Genomic DNA, 25238 nt, shown 5'->3' with positions numbered 1-25238 from the left:
GGACTGAACCGGGATCACCTGTAAGCTCCCATCCAGCTCTTGGTCTATAATCTTTATCCTAAATATATAACTAATTGAATACAAGTGCTTTAAGTCAATATTTATCTTCATTGATCAAAGATTTGCATAAATATTTGTAAGAATTGTAAGAAATGTATTTTAATAATTCATTTAGCAAACTGACAAACTGTCTAATCCCATTCTCTATTAGAATGGCTCAAGACCAGAGGCCTGCATCAAAATAAACATCAAATTGGGTCAAAATATAAAGTGAGGAGACAGGGAGGGAACATAGCCCAACTTCAGGATTAATGATGCAGAACTGCATAGCATGCATGCTTGGCTTTTTCCCCACCTCATAAGTAAATGAGCAGTATATCTTAGCCAGAATCAAGGGGTTTACAAGAACTTCCCTTTACGGTAAGACTGCTACCACAAGCTACAATTAATCTGTTACTTATTAAAAGAACGGTGATTACTTTATGAGCTTATTAATATGTGTTAGTCACATTTTTAAAAGAATATGAAAAGCGGGTTAATAGGAAGCTTAGAAAAATAAAAGCACAAGTCACAAATAGAATTGTTCAAATACGGGGTGCTGATTTGTTCTGTTAGCCACAAACATAAATACTTAACTGAAAGCTATCAACTGTAATCCAAACACAAATGAGATTATCACAACAAATTAATCAAACCTATATATATATATATATATATATATATATATATATACACACACATAGGTAATATTTAATAAAAGAAAAAAGTGCCAGAAGTTGTTATGAGAATCTTTACTAAATTACAAGTGAGAATTCAACATTATGTGCATTTCTAAAAAACAAAACAAAAAAAAAAAATCCAAGACATATATTAAGTTTCACTTCATGTATGATTGAAATCTCTTTTATATTTTTGTGTTTTTTAAAAAATTGTGTTGGCACAATTCAAAGCACCAACACTGAAACCCAGATTCTCATTTTCTTTGCAAAAAAATCTATCCCAAAATCTTTTTCAATTTTCACTTTTTAAATATGAATATCCAATCAGTAGTTAACTTGAATAACTAAACTATAAATGGAAAGATCAGATAGGAAAAACCTCTGAAGATAGAAAGGATGGGTGTGTTTTATTTGCACATCTTGAATAGATAAAGGGTCAGTGATTAAGAACTTACACTAACCACTGCTCTGGTCCTCAGAATTATTGTGTAAAATATTGTTGATTCTTCTTTTTTTGTTATACAAAAAATATAAAACTTGAAGTTTAAAATGGATTATGTATTATGTGGAATATTTTAAGAGATAGACAGATTCACAGAATAATTACCCATGCAGATATAATTAACCTCTATCTGGGCTAAGTGAAAATAACATAGATCAGTCACAAGCAAATCTCACTGACTTTGAACTACTTCAGCCACATTATGTTCACATTTTTGTCTATTAACATAAACCTGTCTTCATAATTGGTAAAATGACATGATAATAGTTCACATTTATAACATTTTATACTGTTGAACTTTTTTAACATTGACAACATACTTTCATAACCCTATGAGTAAGGTATAGTTTACCACGACCTCCACCACCACCACCACACTATCCCTCACCATGCTATGTGTGATCCAGTGACACTGGTGTCTCCTTGTTCTTCCTCAAACAAGACACTTCATCTCAGCTCCAAGCATTTTCTCCTGCTGTCTCCCATGCCTGGAATGTTTTTTTTTTTTCCTTCAGCTCTGCATCCTGACTTCTTTTAAGTTCCAGATAAAATCCTGTCTTTTACAGGAAGCCTTTTCCTAATCCTTCTTAATTCTAGTGCCTTCCCCCTGGTAATTATTTCCTATTTGTTTTGTATATAATTTCCATGTATAATTTCTACTTATTTTGTATATAATTTCTACATTTTTATTTTGTATGTAATTTCTACATAGTTCCTTGCATGTTGTCTTCCCCACTAGACTGAGCTCCTCAAATGCAGAAACTTTTTAAAAGTATTTCTTTGTATCATCAGCATTTGGCACAGTGCCTGGCACATAGTAAGTACTTAATAAATATTTACCAACTGATTATCTGGTAAGTCTCACTTTAAAGATGCTGAAAGTGAGGCTCAGAAAGGGTCAGGATCCCACAGTTAATGTCAAAGTTGGAATATAACCCAGCCCTTTGACTGCAAAATAAATCACTACATCTTTCTGCTTCTCTGACTTTAGTCTGACTGAGCAGCCATGCAGAAAAATGATTCTCATTTACCTATTCCATTTTTACTCTCACACAAGATCTATAAAAAGAATATAAATCATATCTAGGGATTACCAATCAATCATAAGGATGTAAATAACTTAACTAAGAGAACTCCAAGCTATAAAAATTCATTTATAACCAGGACCAGCTCATCTGGTTAGCGTATGGTATCAACAAAGTCAAAGTAGCCCAAATAGTTCACATTTTAAAGTAAAACTCAAAATGTCATAAACAACACAACAATGTATTATCATCAACTCCATTTTGAAAATAAGAAAATTGAAATAGTCTAAGATTGCTCTTCAAACTATGAGGTAGGCTAATGCCAGAAATGGTACTTAATTTCATGTCTTTCTAATGCAAAAAAAAAAAAAAAAAAAAAAAAAAAAAGTTTCTTTCTTATTTTCAAGAACTGTTTCACAGCTGTATTTTGTACTCTGTGGACTTAGCAGTGATCCATTGAAAAAGCCTCACAATCAATGTGTATTAAAATGAACTAGCACGCTCTACCTATCCCACAGGGTTATTGTAAAGAAGTACTCTAGAAATGCAAGCTATGATTATCATTATTGTTGTGTTTGCATATACTTTCCTGTTTGAATAACTAGTAGGGAGTTTAAAGATGACCTAATCCAGGGTTCAGTGAACCATAACCTGAAAGCCAAATCCTGGCACCTCCTGTTTTTGTATGATCCTGAAAGCCAAGAATGGTTTATGCATTCTTAAATACAATAAAATTTTATTTTAAAATATAAAAAACATTCTTAGCTCATGAATAGTACAAAAGCAGGCAACCATACTTTGCTGACCCCTTTTGTAGCCTAACATCCAAGACCACAGAGGTCAAAGGCCTTGTCCAAGCAATATCATACAGATATTAAGTAAACAGGTCTCAGAGTTGAAAAGGTCTATTCCCCTTTAGACAACTGTTAGGAAGCTCTTCCTTAATACTAGCCAAAATCTGTCTCTCAACAACTTCATCCCATTTCTCCTAATTCTGCCTTTTAGGGTCAATCAGAACAAGTATACTTTTTTATTCCATATGACACTCTTTCAAGTCCTTAAAGATATGTCATGCTCCCCTTATTCTTCTTGTCTCCAGGCTAAATATCCCCAGTTATTTCAATTGGTCCTCATGTATAATGACCATAAAGTCTTTTGCCACCCAGTCACCCACTGGGTTAGTAAATGATAAATAACTCAGATTTGAATCTATATCCTTATTCCAAATCTGCTGCCCTTTCCCCCCCACATTGTCATTTTTCTTCCAGAAATATAATTCTTTTTTTAAAAAAAATATTTATTTTTATTTATAGGTGAGGCAATTGGGGTTAAATGACTTGTCCAGGGTCATACAACTAGGAAGTGTTACATTTCTGAGGTCAGGTCCTCCTATCTCCAGAGCTGATGTTCTATCCACAGCACCATCTAGCTGCCCCCAGAAATAAAATTCTGAAGACTTTTTGTTATATTGACATAAATTACTTTTAAGAAAAATACTTCACACATCTCAGACTTGGACTTATAGTGAAATAAATATGACTCATTTCATTTTATCCCCTATCATAGTGTCTCATTTATATGCATATGGACACCTCACATTTCCTTATCATATTGAGTACTTGCCAATGATTTGGAGATTTCTAATTGGAGTGCCCTCTGTAAATTAAGACTCAAATGACTAGGTTTTTTAAAGTAGTTTCTTTATTTAAAGGTGTAGTCCAAAATCAAGAATCTGAGTGAACTTGATGACCTATTGGCTAAAAGTACTATATAAATTTGGCAAAAGCATATCAAAAGATTTAATAATCCATTAGTATATGAAAAAAGCTCTTTGACTTACCTATGCACAGCTCCACTCCGTAAAGTTATTTTCTCTGTGACCATTTCAAGTACAAGATCCCACTGACTTAAAGCTTTTCTAGGGATGAAGAGGCGTGATGCTGGACTTATAAGGTCTCCATTAGCAATCAAGCTAGAAAAACAAAGCACTTGAGTCAAACGATTTTTTTTCCTTTTTCTTTATTGTTTTCTCAATAGTATTTTACTTTTCAAATACATGTAAAGACAGTTTTCAACATTCATTTTTGTAAGATTTTGTGTTTCAAATTTTTTCTTCCTCCATCCTCTCCCCAAGGCAAAAACAATCTGATGTAGACTTTTAAAAAGATTTCCATATTTATTATATTATGTAAGAAAAATCAGACCAGAGAAAACAATGTGAGAAAGAAAAAGCAAATAAACAAACAAAAAAGGTGAAAGTGCTGTTTTTATCCACATTTGGTCTCCACAATTCTCTTATCCAGATATGGATGGCATTTTCCAATCCAAGTCTATTGGAATGAGTCAAACAAATTTAAGGGGCAATACTGAAATAACACAAGCCATTAAATTAACCTACTCCAAACGCAAACTGCACACATCAACTTACAAGATAGTACAGGGCTCCTGAAGTGGTTTCTTAAAGCGGGCTGAAACGTTGATCCTACTGTGGATTACAGGTTTTACCTATAAAAGCAGAGGAACATGATGTAAGACATTGAGATTCTATAAGGAAATCTTTTTAAGTGCCTGGAAAATACACAGAAGACTATAGAAGTAGCTTGCTTCTTCTACCTGCACTGACTCCCCACAGCTTATTAACATATCCCTAAAATCCAGTTGTTTCTCACTTTTGATGGTTACCAAGAGAGTAACATAGGAACTTTTTTTAAATTAAAATGTTTATTTTGAGAGACATCAAAGTTCACAATAAAGAAAAGGCTACCCTCAAAAACATCTGGGTCCTCCCTATGACATTACCTGTGTGACCATGAACAATTCATTGAACTACCTTGGTGTCCCAGACTAAAAATTATTGACAAGTTGCCAATTGATATTAGTGAAGGATATTGCCTAAACTGATGAAATAATAGGTCCCAGAATCACTACCACCATTTCTCTCCAAAAATAATAATAATAATAAAACTTACAATTAACCAAAAACAAAAACTACACTATATGTAAGATAATTCAGCCTGAAGAATTCTAGTTGATAAGTCCTAAGAAGTTTCCTGGGGCAGCTAGGTGGTGCAGTGGTTAGAGCACTAGCCCTGAAATCAGGAAGACCTAAGCTCAAATCTTACCTCAGATACTTAACACTGTCTAGCTATGTGACCCTAGGTAAATCACTTAACCCCAATTGCTTCAGCAAAAAAAAAAAAAAAAAAAAAAGTTTCCTGACACTCAAATCAACTGTAATTTGTCCTTAACTACTAAATGTCAGAAGTGGTATTTAAACCTATAAGACTTCTAAGCCCAACACTCTGCCAGTGGACAAATCATACTTCTTCTAAAGAAAGGAGGTTTAGCTTTAAATTATGCAGGGTTTTAAGTGATAAATTAATATATTTTGTTGGGAATAAAAAGCAAGAGGTCATAGACTACTTCCAATATAAATTATTGTATCTATTATCAACACTAATAAAGTCAGTCCTTAATAACTAAAGATCATTTAACATGACATTCACAAAATCACAGAATTTAAGATCTGGAATGAACCTCAAGGGCATCTAACTCAACTTGGACTTTAATGGAAATCTTCCAACAACATGGAAAAGGAGTCATCCAGTTTCCATGTGATATCTTTCAGGAATCCGGAAACGACCAGCAGCCCTTTCCACATTTATGGAATACTTTAAAGTAAGATGCTTCTTTTACCATCAAGCCTAAATCTGCCGCTATAATTTTCATCTGTTTTATATCCTTTAGAACAATGATCTAATCGTTTCACAGGACAATTTTTCTTTTCTTTCCCATGCTCCCTCCAAACTAGCCAGATCCAATATTTTCAACTAAATCTTATATATATATATATATATATATATATATATATATATATAGAGAGAGAGAGAGAGAGAGAAATACATATATATATATATATATAATTTCCAGTCCCCTTACTATCCTGTTCACCATCTTACCTAAAAGTTCCACTATACTATATTAATATCTTTCCCAAAATATAGTACCAGAATAAAATATTCTGGATACCTTTAACTACCCACCCTCAATATGTTTCTCTACTTTATCTTTTACTACCTGCCTCCATGAACTCTTTGCACCAAACTAACTAGTCTCTAAACATACTAACCCCTGAAAACATTTCTAAGCATCCTCTAACTATTACTTTATTTTTCAGGACTGGAATGGCCTCTACCCTCAGATCTATCAAATTTCTTTCTACTGTTCAAGGCTTTATTTAAATTCATCCAAATTCAAGTACACTTTAAGAGCAGATCTCTAACTTATATTATATTTGTTCTCCATTACTGTCAAGCACAGTAATAAGTACAGAAAGAGTTGAATAAGCATTTCCTAACCCTTCCCCGACAAAAGTGAAAATCATAGTTTCTTCTTCTAAACTCCTTATAAGATTTATAATCTGTCCCACTCATCTGATGTTTTTCATTTACTGCCTTATGCTGTTAGTCACTTTTTACTGTTTGCATGAATTATTTCTGCAACAAGTCTGTAGACATATTAAGGGTGAAGTCTTAAAGTTTTTTTGTCACATTTATGCTTCTTTGTATTTCCACAGCAACTAACAGTATCTTGTCCATACTATGCATTCAAAAAAAGTTTGGTTGGTTGGTTGGTTGGTTAGAGAGAGGCTTGTGATTTAGGCACCCAGCAATCATTCCTCTATAACAATAACAAATATGAAATAAAAAGAATATGGAGAGGGAGTGCCAAACCATTCAAGAAATAAACTCAAATGATAATGCAGGGGAAGTACAATTAAATTTAAACCCTTGGAAAAAATAAAATGTCATGCCTCTTTCTTATGCTATTAAAGACCTAGCAAAATGACATATAATAGTTGTTCAATGAATATTTGTTACATGAACAAAAGACATGGAAATTAAGGGGCAAGGAAGTCCCTTAAAAGATTTCACAAAGACAATTTAAGACTATTGATAATTAAGCTTTTAATAGCAATAATTTCTTAGAATTATATATATATATATATATATATCTTTAAATACATTTTATTAGAGAGAAATTTACTGGTAATAAAAATGTCAACAATAAAAATATACTCCAAATATACATAATTTACTAGTTAAATTAAAAATGGTTTACCTCTTAATAGCTTTATAAATATTTACTTCCTCTTTTTGAATCACATTCTTCCAAATTTGGATTTCACTGAGTAACTGAAAAAGCAGAAAAGTTCCTAACTCTGACTTACTATAACATTACAAATCTATATGTCAATTATACCCTATATTGTTTGCTAATTGTTCTAAATGTGTATTTTTTATTTCCCTAATAAAATCTCAAATACACTTTAAGAGCAGATCTCTAACTTATGTTTATTCTCCATTATTGTCAAGCACAGTAATAAGTACAGAAATAGCTGAATAAATGCTTAGTAGAATTAAATGAAAATAAAGACATTAAGTGGAAGGCATAATATAATTTGATGTTCTACTGACTAAAAGTGATTATTTTTTGTTTGAAAGTGTAATTATACTTAGAAACCCAAAACTACACATGTATTAAAGTAAGTTTATGTGCTTATTATTTTTAAATATTTAGAATACATAAGAATAATAAAACTATTACAATATTGAGGTTTACATACTGATTTATTAATGTAAAATAGCAAAAACAAATTCAAAATAGCCATGATTTATCAGTTAAATTAGAAATGGTTTTTTGTCTTAATATCTTTATGGATATCTACTTTGCTTATCTTTTATAAGATAGAATGACTCAATATTTCAGTGTTCTGATATAATTGCAAAACGAATCTGAAAAAATTCTCAAAATGAATAGTTGATTTTAGATGTACAACATATCTTACTAAAATTAAGTTTGAATTAATTTTTAACTATATATTTATTTTTATACATCAAGAAGCTACTCTGAGCTTTTTTTATCAAACAAGTTAATTCATTCTGATTCTTGGTTTAAATTCAGTATAATTAGTATTTTAAATCAATTAAAACCAGGACAAATTTACTGTGTCTAATTTATAATAACCCCATACATCAGGGTAAGCCTTCCCTGAGCTCTCATAAGAGGAAGATAATTAGTCACTTAGACCTAATTTAACCTTTATAGCTTTGGATATTATGAATTTAAAAAAAAATTAAGCAATGACCTTTAAAAAAAATATATATATATATATATAAAAGCTTGGCTAAGTTTAAGTTTCAATTATCTTTATTTCCTTCCTAGCCTAAACAATTTATTTTGACTCTGAAAGTGTTGAGACTTTCAAATACTAAGAATGTACTAACACACTGAGTTAATAAAGTACTCATGCTTTGAGAAGGAGTTATTGTTATTACTGTTTTTCCTTATTGATTGAGCAAACATACTACATCCATACTCCTATTGTCTCCCTCACCCCTATCCTTACCAACAGCATTTATCTATTAGAAGGCTATTCTATAAAGGCGATGATATTCGTGGGAAACAAGAGAAGTTAAAGATCAAACTCATGAAAAAAAAGCCATATTATTTAAAAAAAAAAAAAAAAGCACCTGAACTAGTGTCAGTCAGGAAGACTCCAGTTCAAATTCAACCTCAGACACATAGCTGTGTAACCATAGACAACTCACTGCACCCCATTTGCCTCAGTTTCTTCATCTATAAAATAAGCTGCTGAAGGAAATGCAAATCACTTTACTATCTGCTAAGAAAATCCCAAATGGGGTCAGAGTCAGACATGACTGAAACAATTATACAACAATGAAAAATAAACATAAAAAACTAAATTTTCTCTTCCCAGTTATTAAGTTAGTTTTTCCTAATCCTTTGAAATTGGAAGAAAAATAGGTCGATGTTTTGACACAATCTGTGAGCCCAGTGAGCTGGGTCAATTTGGAAGTAGAGAAGCAGTTGGAGGAGTTAAGTAAGGAAGGTTTCACTTCCCTCTTCACTAACCAAGAAGGGAAGTATCTGGGTACATTGACTAAATAGCTATTAAATTTTTAAAATATTTAAATCTTAATTAGTTTAGTTCATTAGAGTATAGTACATAGTCAGCCATTTGTAAATTAATATTATTAGCCATAAAGTATATTAGGTAAAGGGCTATAGCACCAATCGGTGCAAAAAAAAAATTTCAAAGAAAATGTCAATAATGCTTTCAGTAAAAAAGCAATTATATAAAAGGAAATTACACAATAACTTTAAAGAGATAACACCTTCTGAAATATATCTTATTGATTCTACCTTCAAAACATCTCTTTTATAAGCCTCTTTTTCCCTCTGACATTGCCATTCCCCTGGTGCTAATCCTCCCTTACTTTGCTTTTAGTCTTGAAATAGCCTGTCATTTGCTCTCCCTACCTGAATTTTCTTTTCATTCCAGTTCATTTTCCACTCAGCTATCAGACTGAGCTTCCAAAAAGCAAAGGTTTACTTGGTCACCTTCAATAAACTTTCATGGTTTCCTCCAGCAGATGATGCTCCAGGATATAAAATCCTATTTGACACTCAAAGCCTTTCATAACCTCAACCTTCCTACTTTTCCAGTTTTCTTATCCCTTCCTTTCCTCCAACCTGCTTTCACTAGTTTAACCCTCATGTTTTTAGATTAAGAAACTGAAGCAAAAGAATATTAAGCCAAGATCACACATAATAAGGTAATGGTAAAGCTGAGACTAAGACTCAAGTCTCTGTAATTCGCAATTCAAAGCTTTTCCCATATAATTACAATTCTTCTTTTTTTTATAATCTGACAGCATCAAAAGTAATTCCAATAATCAGTGGAATTATATACTAGAGGTAGATATAGAAATCATTTTGCCTTATCACTACTTAAAGCATAAATCCTTCCTAAAATATCCCTGCCAAAGGACCTTCTCAAAAACCTTTGGGACATTGAGCATATCCTTGCACTTAAGTCACAGACTGATCAGTGTAGAAGGGCATGGAAAGAGTTTTGTGCTTTAAGAATCTGACCCTTTCAAGAATACTTTCATTGATGACTATACCACCATCTCAAAATATAGTCTAATATAAAAATACATATATCATCAATACAACCTTTGCAAGTGACTTTCAAGAATAACACAAAAATAGAAGTAATTGAAGTTTTTTTTAATATTTCTAGTCTTAATGATTTTTCAATGAATCAGAAACAAAAGCAAAAGCAGTATTTTTACAGATGAAGAAATAAGGACAGAGAAGTTAAAAGTGGAGATAATTTCCAGAAGCACCATGGTGACAAAATACATCTATTGTTAACCAAACACTATTCTATTCAGTCTGTATTTGGAACTGTCACAGTGTGACAGAAATTGGTTGGGCGAATACCAGAAGACCTCAAATGAAACTTCTCTGGGCTAGGATCCAACTAACAATAGAGACTGGAGGGAATGGCAAGAAGCATTTGTCCATTTTCACCGGAACTCAATTCAAAAAACATTTAATTAAGCACCCACAAGTCACTATACTAAGTGGGATGGATACAAAGATAAAATCTAACCTCTTTCTGCCCTCAGGGAGTTTATATTTCACTTAAAATGAATAATGTACCAAGTTGTATGTAGCATATAATACTCAAATGATTTTGCTACTGAAATCAACAGCTTATGACATGGTGAATTTGACTTGTCTCTAAGACATTCTATTTAACATAGCAACTGGTTATGAGAACCAGTATAAATCTTTAGAGAATGTAATATGGACCATGGGTCTGTGGATGGGTGTGAATGTATATACATATATATGTATATGTATGTGTGTGTGTGTATATATATGTATATATATATATATATATATATATTTGTATGTATGGTTATAAATGTATCTGTTCTTAAATGTAGCCTGCTTGGGGGAGATGGGAGAAAAAAGAATAAAATAAAAAGTACTCAGCAGAGAACAAAATAATAACTTACAAGGAAGCAAAGAAAAATGGATACTCATGAATATAATTTCTTCTATTATTATTATGTGCTTTCTAAAAATGGAAATTTATTGTTATATATTTTGAATTCTCCCTAATGTTCCTCTGAGCACATGATAATGTTTTGTTTTTAGTTTTTTTTAATTTTCCTTTTCTCTCTTTTTTTATTCTGTTTTTTCCTATTTTTTATTTAGTTCATCAAAACATTTTTAAAAGGAAAAAGACTTAAAACCAAAATTTTAAGTTCCCATGGATAACAATTATGAGTACTTAGCTTTTATATTTAATAACCTAAATAAGATAGTCATTTCCTTATATTATTTTATACATGCAATGTTTGGCCTATAGAATATTTAGAATAAATAAAAGATAATAAGAAGCAATAATATTTAATCTTGATAATAGCTAGCATTTATGTAATGTTTGTTTATAAGTGTTATTTTATTTGATCTTCCAAGAAACCTTGAGAGGTAGGTGCTATTATTATCCCCATTTTACAGATGAGGAAACTGAATCACAAAGGTTTAGTGACTTGCCCAGTATTATACATCTGATGTCTGAAACAAACTCATGTTTTCCTAAGTTTCCTGCCTACAAGTCCAGTCTTTTTTTTTTTTTTTTTTTATACCTGACCAAAATGTTATTTTGCTGTACAAAAAGAATCAGACTCTGAAATATTGTACAATTAGCTTGTGAATGAAATCAAAAATGCAGGTGTGCATAAATATAGGGATTGGGAATTCAATGTAATGGTTTTTAGTCATCTCCCAGAGTTCTTTTTCTGGGCATAGCTAGTTCAGTTCATTACTGCTCCATTAGAAATGATTTGGTTGATCTCGTTGCTGAGGATGGCCTGGTCCATCAGAACTGGTCATCATATAGTATTGTTGTTGAAGTATATAATGATCTCTTGGTCCTGCTCATTTCACTCAGCATCAGTTCGTGTAAGTCTCTCCAGGCCTTTCTGAAATTATCCTGTTGGTCATTTCTTACAGAACAGTAATATTCCATAATTTTCATATACCACAATTTATTCAGCCATTCTCCAAATGATGGACAAGTCCAGTCTTTCAAGCATAAAGGCAATATATAAAAATAATTCACCCAACCAGAACAACTGAAGGAAGTCAAAAAGTGACCAAAATAGATATTACAAAGTACTATGTAATAAAAGCTCATGCATGTACTTTTTTTGTAAGAGAACCAGTCAAGCCTTTATTTAAAGAGAATTCTATGTATTTACTCAGAATTCTAACAACCTCGGTTATATATTTTACTAATATTTAGTAAATTAGAAAAAAGCAAAGAAACAAGAAGAGGAAATACTATGACAAAAGAATACAGAAAAACTATAAAAATTAAGCAGTAAAGGTCTGAGCTCATTTAGTGATATTCAAAATGTATTTAACACCTTACAGGCTCTAAGAGTATCACTATATCATTATTATTATTAATAATAATTCTCTCTCACACTGCTATATATATTTGGATATATGTATATTTATCTGTAAATATATAAGTATATATAAATATACATTTGTATAAGCATATGCCATATGCTTAATGTTCTATAATTTTTCTTCACAACGGTCCTGTGATTTTTATAGTAAAGTACTATTCTAATTTTACAGATCTTGATATTTAAACTCAGAGAAGAAAATCATTTTGCTTAAGGTCATACAATTAATATACAAGTTACAAATTTAATCCAGAATTCCTGATTCCCAGGAAAATACTCTTCATTATATCATTCTGATATTTACAATGATACTGTCCATCACAAAAACTTAATTATTATTGACCTTCTTATCATTATACTATATGTAACATATATATTGTATAATTATTCTATACTCTTCTATTTAAGAAGGTAGGATAGTATACAATTTTTTAAAAGATTTTTATCCAAAAAATCTATCAGAAGAATTAAAAACACCAATACTTTAGGAGCAATAATAGTAAGATATGAGATAAGTGTAAGCAAGCTACAGCATTTTGTGAATAATGTGAGAAATAAAATAAAACAGGTCATCATAGCTTTGAATAACAAGAAAGGAGAACCTTTCTTGAAAGAGGGAGGAAGAATCCAAGTCTCTATCAACTTCCATGAAATTGACACATAGCATCACCAGGCTTTCTCTCCAGAAAACTAACTCAGGTTTGACTAGAAGTGGGTCACAACAAGAAATATTACTAGAGAAAGACCTCCAGTGCTGTGAGTGAGTCCTTCATGTGAAGTGTTTAAGAAAAAAAAAAATATGAATAAGAACAGTACAGAATGAGAAATAGAAAAGAATATTGATCTGTACTGGAAGAAAGAGTATCCATTGAGGTAAAATCATAGAGCCATCAAAGTTTTATGGAAAATAGCTAAAATTTTAAATTTTGATCACCCATTTCCTAAGAACTCTATATTGCTAAGTTTATGTGTGTGTATGTGTATAAATACATATATACACACATCATATATATATAAACACACATCAAAGATGTTCCATCCACTAATAATCACAACCTGTGTCTTCTCATCCCATGAAATCCTTGAAGATTTATTAAACTTTCATTTGACCAACTGTTTGAACCACTATAAATGTTTAATAACCCAATTTCCAGACAAGCCTACTATTTCTTATTTAAGAACTATAAATAAATAGAATAGGATGATCAAGAACTAAAACTTAAGCTAATGTGGTAGACAGAAACGTTGTATTAGAAGCCTGTTTTGAAACCTGTTGAACACGACTACAAGGATGATTAATTCTCAAATATGCACTCTAGTATTTCCTGTACTTTAGCAGACAAGAGGGGGAATTTTTAAAGACACACCAGCCCATTTGCATTGACTGAATTTTGTTTCTGAGAAACATTGTGCAAGCAGAAAAATCCAACTTGTATGTAACCCACGTTAGTTAATGTATTGTTCATAAGATCATATATTTAGAGCTGGAAGGAATCTTAGAGGTCACCAAGTTCGGCCCCCTCATTTTACAGATGAGGAATCTGGGACCTAGTGAGGTTAATTGACTTGCCTAAGAATCACAAAGCTAGTATTTATGGGCAGATTTTAACCTAGGTCTTGCTGACTCCAAGTCCAAAGCTCTTTCCAACATGCCATACTGCCTCAAAAAGCACACTGACCTCTCAACAAAGAAATGACCTAGAGACAGTAAAAAAAAAAACAACAAAAAAAAAAAAAACCAGTATGTCACTATGTAAGCCTTTCCTTGTTAATTTATATGTATATATGTGAGTCAAACTTGATGTCCTTTTTTTAATATGTTAGAGTTCCTCTCCCCTTGCCTGTTAACTTTTATTTTCTAGGGATGATTTCAACATCATGAATTTTCTGTTTTATCAGAATGGACTTTTAAATTTTAAATAAACCCCTAAAATTATAATGACTTCACAAAAAAATTCATAAACAATGATAGTATGATCTCAAATTATGGGAGTATAATGGACTAAACACCTCAAGTGGTTTAATCAAAACACATTCATGAATATTGCTGCATTAGACCAAAACACATTCATGAATATGGCTGCATTATACAACTTTTTCCACTTGAATTAAGTTGAAGACCTAGTAAAAGACATTTCTAATTATGAAGAAAAAGCTGTTTAGACCACTCCCTGGAGGGTCCAATTAATTAGTCGTTTCTATGGGCTGATGAAACCACTCATTTCTATCGAAGGTTCTCCATGGGCTTCTGTGTTGTTCTACATAACCCAGACCTTTGTCCCAGAGGAAAGGATTCATACTTGTCAGATTGTGTGTTATCATCTGTTACACCAAAGTTTGTATTTCTGTCAATAATAGATATCACACAATCAGGTTGCAAGTTTGCCTTTTATACGCTCGAAACAAAGAGCCATTAATATTTCTGGCAGCCTTCTCTACTCCAGCAGGAAAACAACCCTGTTCAGTGCTTAAATGAGCAAATCATGAGGGAAAATTGGCTGTTAGCCGCTTAGCAAGGGGAAAAAAATTATTTTCAGTATAGAAAATTTTACCTATTCTTCTCTTTAGATTGTGTAAAAAACTTATCCAAGTAAGCAAATATCTAACCTAGGACAAGTTACTACATTATACATCAATGTAATTATAAACTTTTTAAAAACAGCTCAAAATTTATCAAAACTTTTTTTTTTTTTTACTTTTAGAATTACCAGGATTACAAGCAAGCACATTAAGGTCTACCATGGCAATTTCCCTTATACTCAAATCTGAAATTACCAGAGACTCAGTTCAACTTTCCTTAACTAAAATGCTATTGCACTAATTTCTAATTAGGTTTATTTTTTTAAAAATCTGAATATGTAATATTAAACACATTCATTTTAAATAACAGATAATTATTTCCAAAGAGCACTTTTATCTTCTAGAAAAACTAAAAACATTTGAACCCTAGTTAATGCATTCACAAATCTGTCTGCAGGGGGTATTCCAATGCTATGTTGTCCAGAAGAGGATGACCCCTGTACAGTTAAAAAATTACATATTAACCCAAGTGAATTCTTAGCAAATTCAAGTAAAATTAGAAGACTACCACTGAGTTTTAGTATGAAGTGGTTAGGGTTGGATTTTATTTTTAAGTTTTATTGGGAAGTTTTAACTTTACATTTCAATTCACTTATTCTTAACCTTATATACTGAATTTTTTCCTAAAAAATTTTAATTTTTCTAATTGCCTATTTCATAAGTGCATATAGGTTTAAAACTAAAAGAGGCAATACCTTATAGATCATCTAATCTAAACCCCTGACTTAATAGGTAAGGACATTAAATCTCAAATTTGGGTGGGGACTTGCCAACAGTAATATATGTAATGAACAGAGGGGTCAAAATTAGACTTCTAATTTCAAATCCTATATTACATCAAATGTATCACACTAAGAATAGAACCCCACATTTTCTAGGGAAAAAGCCACATACATATTAAATAACCCAAATTGAAAGTAAACTGTTAAGCAGGCAAGAATAAGTTCTAATACAAATATGCAATGTAATTGACCTAAGTAATTCAAGATACTCTTCTTTCTACAAAAGATTTCCTACTTTTTCCATCTTTCTTTTTGGTCTTACTTCCCCTGTTACCTTCCCACCAGATTTTCCCACATTCAAATAAGTCTGACCCCTATTCCCCATACCTAACATTCCACCACCTCCTGTTATGATTATTGTATCTGGAATGCATTCCCTCCTCACTTCAGAGAGAATCCTAAACTTCCTTCAAATCACAGCTCCAAGGTCATCTTCTTCAAAAGGTCTTTCCTCCCCTCTCTTCTCTGCCCTTCCCCCAAGCATCTCAATCTGGATATTACTTGTATATTTATTTTTTGTAATTGTGCAAATGATAAATTCATCTGGTAAGCTCACCAAGGGGATGGATTATTTCATTTTTGTCCTTGTAACTTCAGTGCTTTGCAGAGGATAGACATGCAATAAATGTTCATGAAATTTAATTTGGATCGAAAGTGTGCAGCTGAAATAAATCTCTCTCACACAGTATTGATGAAAGGGGAGGAATAGTAGGAAGGAGAGGAAGGCCAGGGGGAGGAAGTATTTATAAAACATCTACTGGGGCAATTAAGTGGTACAGTGGATATAATGTAAGACCTGGAGGGAGGAAGACAAATTCAAATCCAGTTCAAATATGACCTCAGACATTTATTAGTTGTGTGATCCTGGGCAAGTCACTTAACCCGGTTTGCCTCAGTTTCCTCATCTGGAAAATGAGCTGGAAAAAGGAAAGGCAGATAACTCCATATCTATGCCAAGAAAAACCCAAATGGAATCATGACTCTTCATGATTCAGTCATTATTGACTGAAAGAATTGAAAAATAGAGTAGTAAAGAATCCTGCTATATCCAAGAACTGCCATTTTAAGAAAAGAATCTGAGAGTTAGCAGAAACTTAAACTAAATCATAGTATGTAATTAATATTTTCTTGTGAGGCAACTGATAAAGTAGAAGGCAGTAAATAAGTGGTCCAGTCGAGAGGGCACTGGATCTGTAGTAAGAAAGACCTCAGTTCAAATATGACCTGATACGGGCAACTATATGCTTATAGCAATGTGACGCTAAGGCAAGACACTTAACCTCATTCAATCTCAGTTTCCTCATCTGTAGAGTGGGAATAATAACACCTACCTCTTATTGGGGGATAAAATAGGATAGTTTTAAAGTGTGTTGCAGACCTATTGTTAATATTAACTATTATGATGATGATGATGATCCCCATGTTATATATAAATTATATGAGGTTCCTGCAAGTTAAATGAAATTTCCCAAAATCAGACATTTAGTAAATGATGGAGCTAAGACTCAAACCTAGGTCTTCCAATTTCAAATTCAATATTCTTTCCATTATACCCCAATCTGGTTTTTGTGAAGTAATCTGCAATAATTCCAATAAATGATTATCTAGCCTCTACTTGGGTAAAGACCATGGTACTAGGGAGCTCACTAGAGAAGACACAGTTTTAAGTAAATTTTCCCAAAGAGACACAGATTTTTTGTGATCTCATACTTTCTCACCATTCTCTCTTTTGAAAAATAATATCTACAATGAAAGTGAAGATTAAAAGGATACAATCTGTGGAAGTATGATGTCAATCAATTCATGTGACCAAAAATTGAAGCTACTGACCTTATTCTCAGTTATCTGGCTTTAGAAAACTGAAGTAGCTAAAAGCAGACAAGCAAAATTCTAGTTTTACATCCTTTCTGAAATATAGTGCTAATAATAAGATGTGCATCCTAATGCTTTGTGACACTACAAATCTCTGGCCTCCAAATAACCTAGCAAATTCCTTATCAGACATGACTGATCTTGGAGATATAGCAGTTATTAAGCTGATGAAGTTGATTTTTAACACTATCTCACTTCACCTTCTTGCTTTTCAGTAGTATCTGGGGTATTCTTGGAAAAGATGCTGAAATGGTTTTTCATTTCCTTCTCTGGCTTATATTACAGATGAGGAAACTAAGGCAAAAAGTTGATGGATTTGCCCAGTCATACAACTATTAAGCTACATACATAGGACAGAATTTGAACTCAGATTAATAGAGGAGTCTTCCTGATTCCAAGCCCTAACCACTATACAACCTAACTTCCCTCTCCTTTCCCCTAATAAGCTCCATTTTTTTCCTCCCAGAGTCACCACCATTGCATTCACTTGATCCTAGCCATTTATTTTCTGTCCTATTTTTGCTTTTTCTCTACTAGCTGTAAGCTATCTATTAACCAGGTTAGCAGCTCCTAAAAATATCAGCACTATAAAAATGGGCCTGTTGAAGAGCTAAAGAAATGAAGTCAAAATGGTAGAATGTCAGGAAATTAATTGATTAATTTAAGCAAAGTTCTCAACCTAAAACCTAAAAGCACATCACCAATCTCCTGCTACCTGTTCAAAAGGTTAGATCTGCTCACAGGTCCTCACCAAATTCAACTTAAGTTTAGTCTCTAAGGCATAGTAAAATCATAATTTTAAGATATTTACAAAACCGAGATAAGTTGCATAGTTTATGATTAATAAACTGGACACTAGTTTTCATATTCACCATTCACATGGCATATCACCCATTTGACTCAGTTTTTAGATCAAATAATAATACAAATCTCCTTCAGACCTTCACAAAGTCATAATGAAAATTTCAAAAATTAATAATTTGAAATAAAAGTAAAGAAGTGTCCTAAATGAAATATTATATTTTAAACTATATCTAGTTTAAGGACACAAATCTTATATTATAGTTTAAATGAATAATTTGAAAGTAAGTGGGCCTTGAATAAAAATGTTTTCATAAATTAATGAAATTATATGTATAAATTATAAATTCATGAAAAATATGCCTGGATACCCATGAGAAATAATTATTCCATTACTAATACAACTGTACAGTGCTTGTTTTCATAAGTTTATTTTATTTTTAAATACCAGGAAATTGCTAAACATTATACATCATTTGCAATGACATATAACACATGCCAAATAAGATTCAACACAGGTACTCACATTTTCCTCTGGTGACTGTTAGCAAAACAAAATAACATTTTTGTCAGATAAGTCAATTATATATATGTTCAATATATAATCTATAAAGCAACCAATTTAAATGACTTACTGCAATACCACAGCTACAAATATAAATTTTGTATGAAAAAATAATTAATTACATTTGTATCAATATAGTTTAACTTCAGTGATTAGTAGGTCCTGCAAGATGGAGGCTTAAAGCTTGACTGATGTATTTTACTGTTCATGAAAGTGAATGACTAATGATGTCACTAGCTTGTATTGTCCTGAATGGACATTGTGAAGAAAGCAGTGACTTAGTGACACATCCATTTCAGTGTTTAGCTTTACCACAAAGGCACTTGATAGTGCTTTGAGTTCAAAAAGGCACAAAAGCACCATTATAAAAATTACCATAGTTTAAATCAAAATTTAACAATATTTACATACATATGCTAATATATATTATATATACTCAATAGCAAGGAACAACTTTCAGGGTCACAATTCTAAGTACTGCTCTTCTAACTGATGTAACTTAAGTACTTACAAGTTTTGTGAAATTTTGTTTACATGCCTGTTTCCCTCTCAATCAAAACCAGCAAATGATGGAATTTTTCTAGCTGGGCTTCTCAGAGGTATTGACCAAGACTAAAGCTAGTCTACCAATGGGAAAATTAGGGTTCTAGCCTAGGGTCTACTAATTACTGATTATTCATACCTGGGAGACTAAGAGATTAAGGGGAGGAGGGGAAAAATGTAGAAGACAAGAACTTTCAATGAACAGAATAATAAAAATAATGATCTTTTTTTAAAAATAGCTCTAGAATCTTCAACAGGTTTTAGAAGTAAGTAAAACAACCAGAAGTTAATGTGAGAGTATCTAGGAGGAAGCCACAAATAAGAAATTATTTCAACTGCAATAGACTAGGGAACTATTTTAAAACCCTGAAAAGATAGTCCCATTTCTGTGCTTTTAATATTAGGCAATCAAAAATTGTGTGCACTGAAATCAACAAGAAATTCTTAAATGACTACCATGTGCTAAACAGTGTGCTATACATTTAAGACAGAAACAAAAATGAAATAATCTCAGCCCTCAATGAATTTATATTCTACTAGGGGAGGACACAAGGGAACAAATGCATAGATAAGTAAATATAAAATATGTTATTGCTAAATGAGAAAGCAAAAAATAGCCAAAGAACACATTTCTATAATCCAACTTATCAGGGAGTATAAAATGTTTCCTGGCAAGGTGTAAGAAAATACTTAATTTGAAAAGAAATCAAAAAAAAATTTCTCTGACCTGAGGGAAAAAAATTCTAGTGGTCTTTAACTTTTGTACATAAAAAGGCAGGGAAGCAGTCATATGTCAACTTGACAAAAACTGAGAGACCTTGAAGTCTACCCCAGAGAATATATTCAGATATGACAGAGAGCCTCCTAGGATTTTTAAACCTGAGAATGCTACCCACTTTGTTTAATTCAAGTGGGAGCTAATTATAATGCCATAAGGAACCTGGAAAAAGTCTTTAGGGATTATGAAGGCCTGGGCAGAAAAAGACTTAGAGCTAAAAGATGTATGGGCACTGATGCTGGTTTCATCTCTGTTGCATATTGAAAGTATGGTCCTTAGACAAGAAAAAAGGATATTAAAAGTTAAAATGCTTGCTAAAAGATGACATTAGTGAATAGGATTTACTTATCTTAAAGAAATTAGGATGATGATGTGAATATATATGTATATATATTTTACTATGCATATATGTATGTATATATAAATATGTATATATGCATATATGTATATATACTATACTTTGTTCATCATCCTAATTTCATATATATAAAATGGCATAAAAGATATTTTCAGAGAGAAAGAGTGCCATAAAGCATATATTTTCTTGAAGACTGATCTAATTAAGAAGGCTTTAAAATAAAAATAAGAGGAGGGAGCAAAGTGTTCAGACAGATATAACTAAGAAACATATTGGGAGGATGGAGGTGAAGAAAAGCAATATGAATGTTCAGTAACTGAAAAGAAACTGATAGGGAAGAAGGTCAGAAATTATAGAATCTCCAGTTCAAATAGTTATCTATTCACCTTTGTGTAGAAATACAGAAAATAAACTAAAGTGGGCTAAAGATCTTAAACTAAGGAAGTAAAAATGACTTAACAAAAATCACTAAGATTTGTGATATATAATTCATGAGGGAAATATGACAACATCAGATATCTCATTCAAATGGAGCATATGGAAGGAAATTCACCAATCTTTGGGGAAGGGATGGGGAGGAAACAGTGGAGAACTTATGAATGACAGAATCAAGAGAAGAAGTAACACAGGAAAAAATGCAGTGGAAGGATATTATAGGACACCAGACTGGGGGAAGAAAGTGGAAGTTGAGTTCTTAATGAAAAGTTGACATGAAAAGCAGTAAAGAGCATTTGACTATTCAGACAATCATCTCAAGGGTGATCTCTGCTACAAATTCAGCAGTTGATACATTCTTGAATTTTCTTGCTGGAAAAAAAGTATCTTTCAGAAGGTCAGTGAAGGGCAGCTACTGCTCTGGGCTTGATTTTGACCAAGGAAGAAGATTTGTTGGTGAAATTAAAATTATGACAGCCTTGAGAAATAGTGATCATATTATCTTACAACTCCTACATATTTATTTCTCTATATTTTTTACTATATTAAAATCTGTTTGAGGAGAAGGATTATTTTGTTTTTCATCTTTTGGAGCCCAAGCAATGGGCATCTTTGCATACAAAAGGCATTTAATATTTATTAATTATTGTTCAGTAGTCTGATAGATTGTCATTTGATGTTTTTTGACCTTCATTTTTGAAGTAGTGACATCAAGAAGGTGATGCCTTGAATTGCAAGTGAATTAGATTTAAGTGAAGGACTATACAAAGTCATCAGCCTCCCTCTCTCTTCTGAAGCCATCTGTCAAGGCAAGACATAGATGAGGATCATTGGAGATGGCCCCAGATATAGTGAGAGACCTTGGCCTTTTTAAGTTAAGGCCTTTCCCAGGTTCTCTTTGATGAAAGCAACACCCAAACAGTGACAAATGAGCAAAGGGTGGCCTCTTTTACCAAGTTTAGAAAAATCAGAAATGATTTCTATTTACACTCACTTTGAGCTATCAGGGCCCAAACAATGAACCAAAGGTTTGGTCTGGGACCAATTAATGAGGGCCACAGTGATGAGGGTTCAAGGTATGGTGCTTAAGAAATTTAGCTCATAAATCACAAGATATCTTGTAGGGTTTCAGAGATCAAAATGTATATTCCTTTGGGCAAAGCACTTGAAAGTAAAGATGTGAAGGAAGGGAGGGAGGAAAAAAGAAAGGGAGGGGGGGGGGAAGGAAGGAAGGAAGAAAGAGAGGGAGGGAGGGATGGAGGGAAAGAGAAGGAAAGGAGAGATAGAGGGAGGAAGGAAGGGAGGAAGGAAGAAAGGAGGAAGGGAAGGAAGAATTGTCACTTAAAATATCTAAGGGAAGAAAGAGGAATAGAAAAAGGGAACAATTTTGACAAAAGCTACTTCAATATTAAGACTGAACAAAAAAATAGAAAATGCATCAAAATCTGGATAGAAGTTTTCAGTAGAAAGCATTTAGTGTTCTACCAAATAAGAATGGCCAAATGGCATCTCTTACATTCAAAGAAATATGTTAGGTATTAAAATTCCAGATTTGTTATGGGTGTGGACTCTCATAGAAATATTTATATTCTAATATTTATGGGGGAGTTTTTATTTGTTTTTAGTAGCCTATATTTTGCAAGACTGTTGGCTTATTTCCCAGAATAAAGAAATTTCAGCCTTTTATAAATTTTTTAAAATCATAAGCAGAAATAGGTCAAAATTTGAATGTATCCATCATTTAACCACTGGAAAGATGTAGGACTCTTATCTTAGGAATCTGCATACTTCAGTCAACTAGTCTGAAGAAACTATGCAAACATTTAGAATGGACTGATTTCAAAGAGGAAATCCACTTTTATTGATGGGACTAAGGAAAGGGTCAGGGAAGAAGCTTAGAACCTTAGGAATCACATTAATGAAAGAGTTTGAGACTTTAAATTCCTCTATCTTTCTTTGACATTTTTCCCCTATTCCTTCAGCCTCCTGATAGGGCTCTATTTTTTAAACTGATTTTTATTCTGAACTTAAATAATAATAAAAGATCATAGATAAAAAGAAATAGATATCTTCATACTCATATTAAATTGGGAGGAAGAATGTAAACCAAACTGTGGTTTTCTATTTATAACTTATTTTGCTCTTTAAGGCTATTAAGTTTAAAATGTAATTTTCAAAGTTGTCTTGATGACCTAAATATCTTCCTTCTGTTATTTTCTTTGCATTTTAGAAAGGTGTCCCAATGATTTTCTTTATTTTCTATTTTTCTATTCTATCTCTATGCTATCTTGACCTTCTCTCTCTCTCCTCAATTGGATAAAAAAGAAAAGAAAATTAAAATTCTTGTAAAAAACCATGTATAATCAAGAAAAACAAATCTCCAAATTTGTCATGTCCAAAAAATGCATCTCCTCCTGCATCCTGAATCTGTCTCCTTTCTGTCAAGAGGTAGGTAGAATATTTCATTATCATTCCTCTGGAATCATAGTTAGAGTTTACAACGTTTAGAATTTAGTTTTTCAGTCATTTTCCTTTGTAATGTTACTATATAAATTGTTTTCCTGATTTTGTTTATCTCACTTTACTTCAATTCACACTGTTCTTCCCAAATTTCTCTGAAACCTTCCATTTCACAATTTCTTTTGCATAACAGCTTTCTTTTATGTTCACATATTATTATTTATTCCCAATAAATAAACATCACCAACCCAATTTCCAATTCTTTGCTACTTCAAAAAGTAATCTGCTATAATATTTTTGTAGATATGGGTATTTTCCTCATTTTTTGATCTCTTTGAAGAGATGGGTTTAATTGATGGCACAGCTAGATCAAAAAATAAGTTAATATACTTTTTTGGACATAGTTCCAAATTGCTTTCCAGAGTGGCTGGATAAATTTATAGCTCCACCACAGCTCTTCTCTACAAAGCATTGGTGTATCTGTCTTGGTGAAGTCCCATCAACAATTGCAATTTTCCATTTTTGGTCATCTTTTCCAATATGATAACTATAAATAAGGCAGAACTTCAATGTTTCCTTAATTTTCATTTCCTTGATTATGAGTTATATGGATCATCTCTTCATATAGTTGTTGATACCTTGGATTTCTTCTCTTGAAAACTACTCAAATTCTTTGGACATTTGTAAATTAGAAAGTTTCTTATTCATATAAATTCCATAGATATCTTGAATATGAGATCTTATTCACAGAAACTTGCTCCAAAGATTTATTTTTCCAAGTTACTTGTTTCGGGCAAGGCCATATTTAAATTACTCCAGACAAATGAAAATAATTCTTATTTCTAAAAATCTCTAAAAATGTTCTCTATTCAGTTGTTAACTAATGACACTGATTTTTAAATTCATGAAGATCTAAAATACAACCACAGAACCAGACATGTAAAGAACCTAGGGCAGAGTAAAGTAGGTGATTTGCTCAGGATCACACAGCTAATAAGTGTCTCAGAATAGATTTGAACTGAGGAAGAAGAGTCTTACTGACTCCAAGCCCTACACATTACCCACTGGATCCCTTAGCTACTCTAATGAAGGAAAAAGAGTCATAAAATAACATCATTATCTAAAACTAATTTTTTACAGGCAAACTTATTATAATAGAAGTCAATCTCCTAAAAAAACAATTGTTTACAATTTATTCAGCTCAAACATTTAACATTGATGGGATTTGACATCTTCTTTCAAAGAAAATATTCTGGTATTTAAGAGAGATCATTAAAAATTAATTCCTTTAAAAAGGATGGCTAAACCCCCAATATTTTAATAGGAAATATTCACCATGGACCAGAGCTACAAGCTAGATTTAAAGAGTCATTTATATAGCACAATTCTCTTTCACATAATTTTAGTGGGAATATTAGATGGTTTCTTTCCTTTTTTCCACACATTAATTGTAC

At 32.1% G+C, this 25238-nt stretch overlaps 1 protein-coding gene across 7 annotated transcripts in view; it reads right to left on the bottom strand.

Moving 5' to 3' along the window:
* Positions 1-25238, bottom strand: part of DCDC2 (doublecortin domain containing 2) — a 250189-nt gene that overhangs the window by 177517 nt on the left and 47434 nt on the right. For all 7 annotated transcript variants that reach the window (XR_004231004.1, XM_031946781.1, XM_031946782.1 and 4 more), the window contains 2 exons: positions 4675-4751; positions 4087-4218 (listed from right to left, as the gene is read on the bottom strand). Coding sequence is in view for 6 of the 7 variants with exons in the window: in XM_031946781.1 (XP_031802641.1) it covers positions 4087-4218; positions 4675-4751 (209 nt within the window). In the remaining variant the exon portion in view is untranslated. The remainder of the gene's footprint in view (positions 1-4086; positions 4219-4674; positions 4752-25238) is intronic.

The sequence above is a fragment of the Sarcophilus harrisii genome, chromosome 1 (genome assembly GCF_902635505.1).
Source record: "Sarcophilus harrisii chromosome 1, mSarHar1.11, whole genome shotgun sequence".
Classification (NCBI taxonomy): Eukaryota; Metazoa; Chordata; class Mammalia; order Dasyuromorphia; family Dasyuridae; genus Sarcophilus; species Sarcophilus harrisii.
The sequence above is the reverse complement of the archived record's forward strand: the minus strand, read 5'-3'. Positions and strand labels throughout refer to the sequence as shown.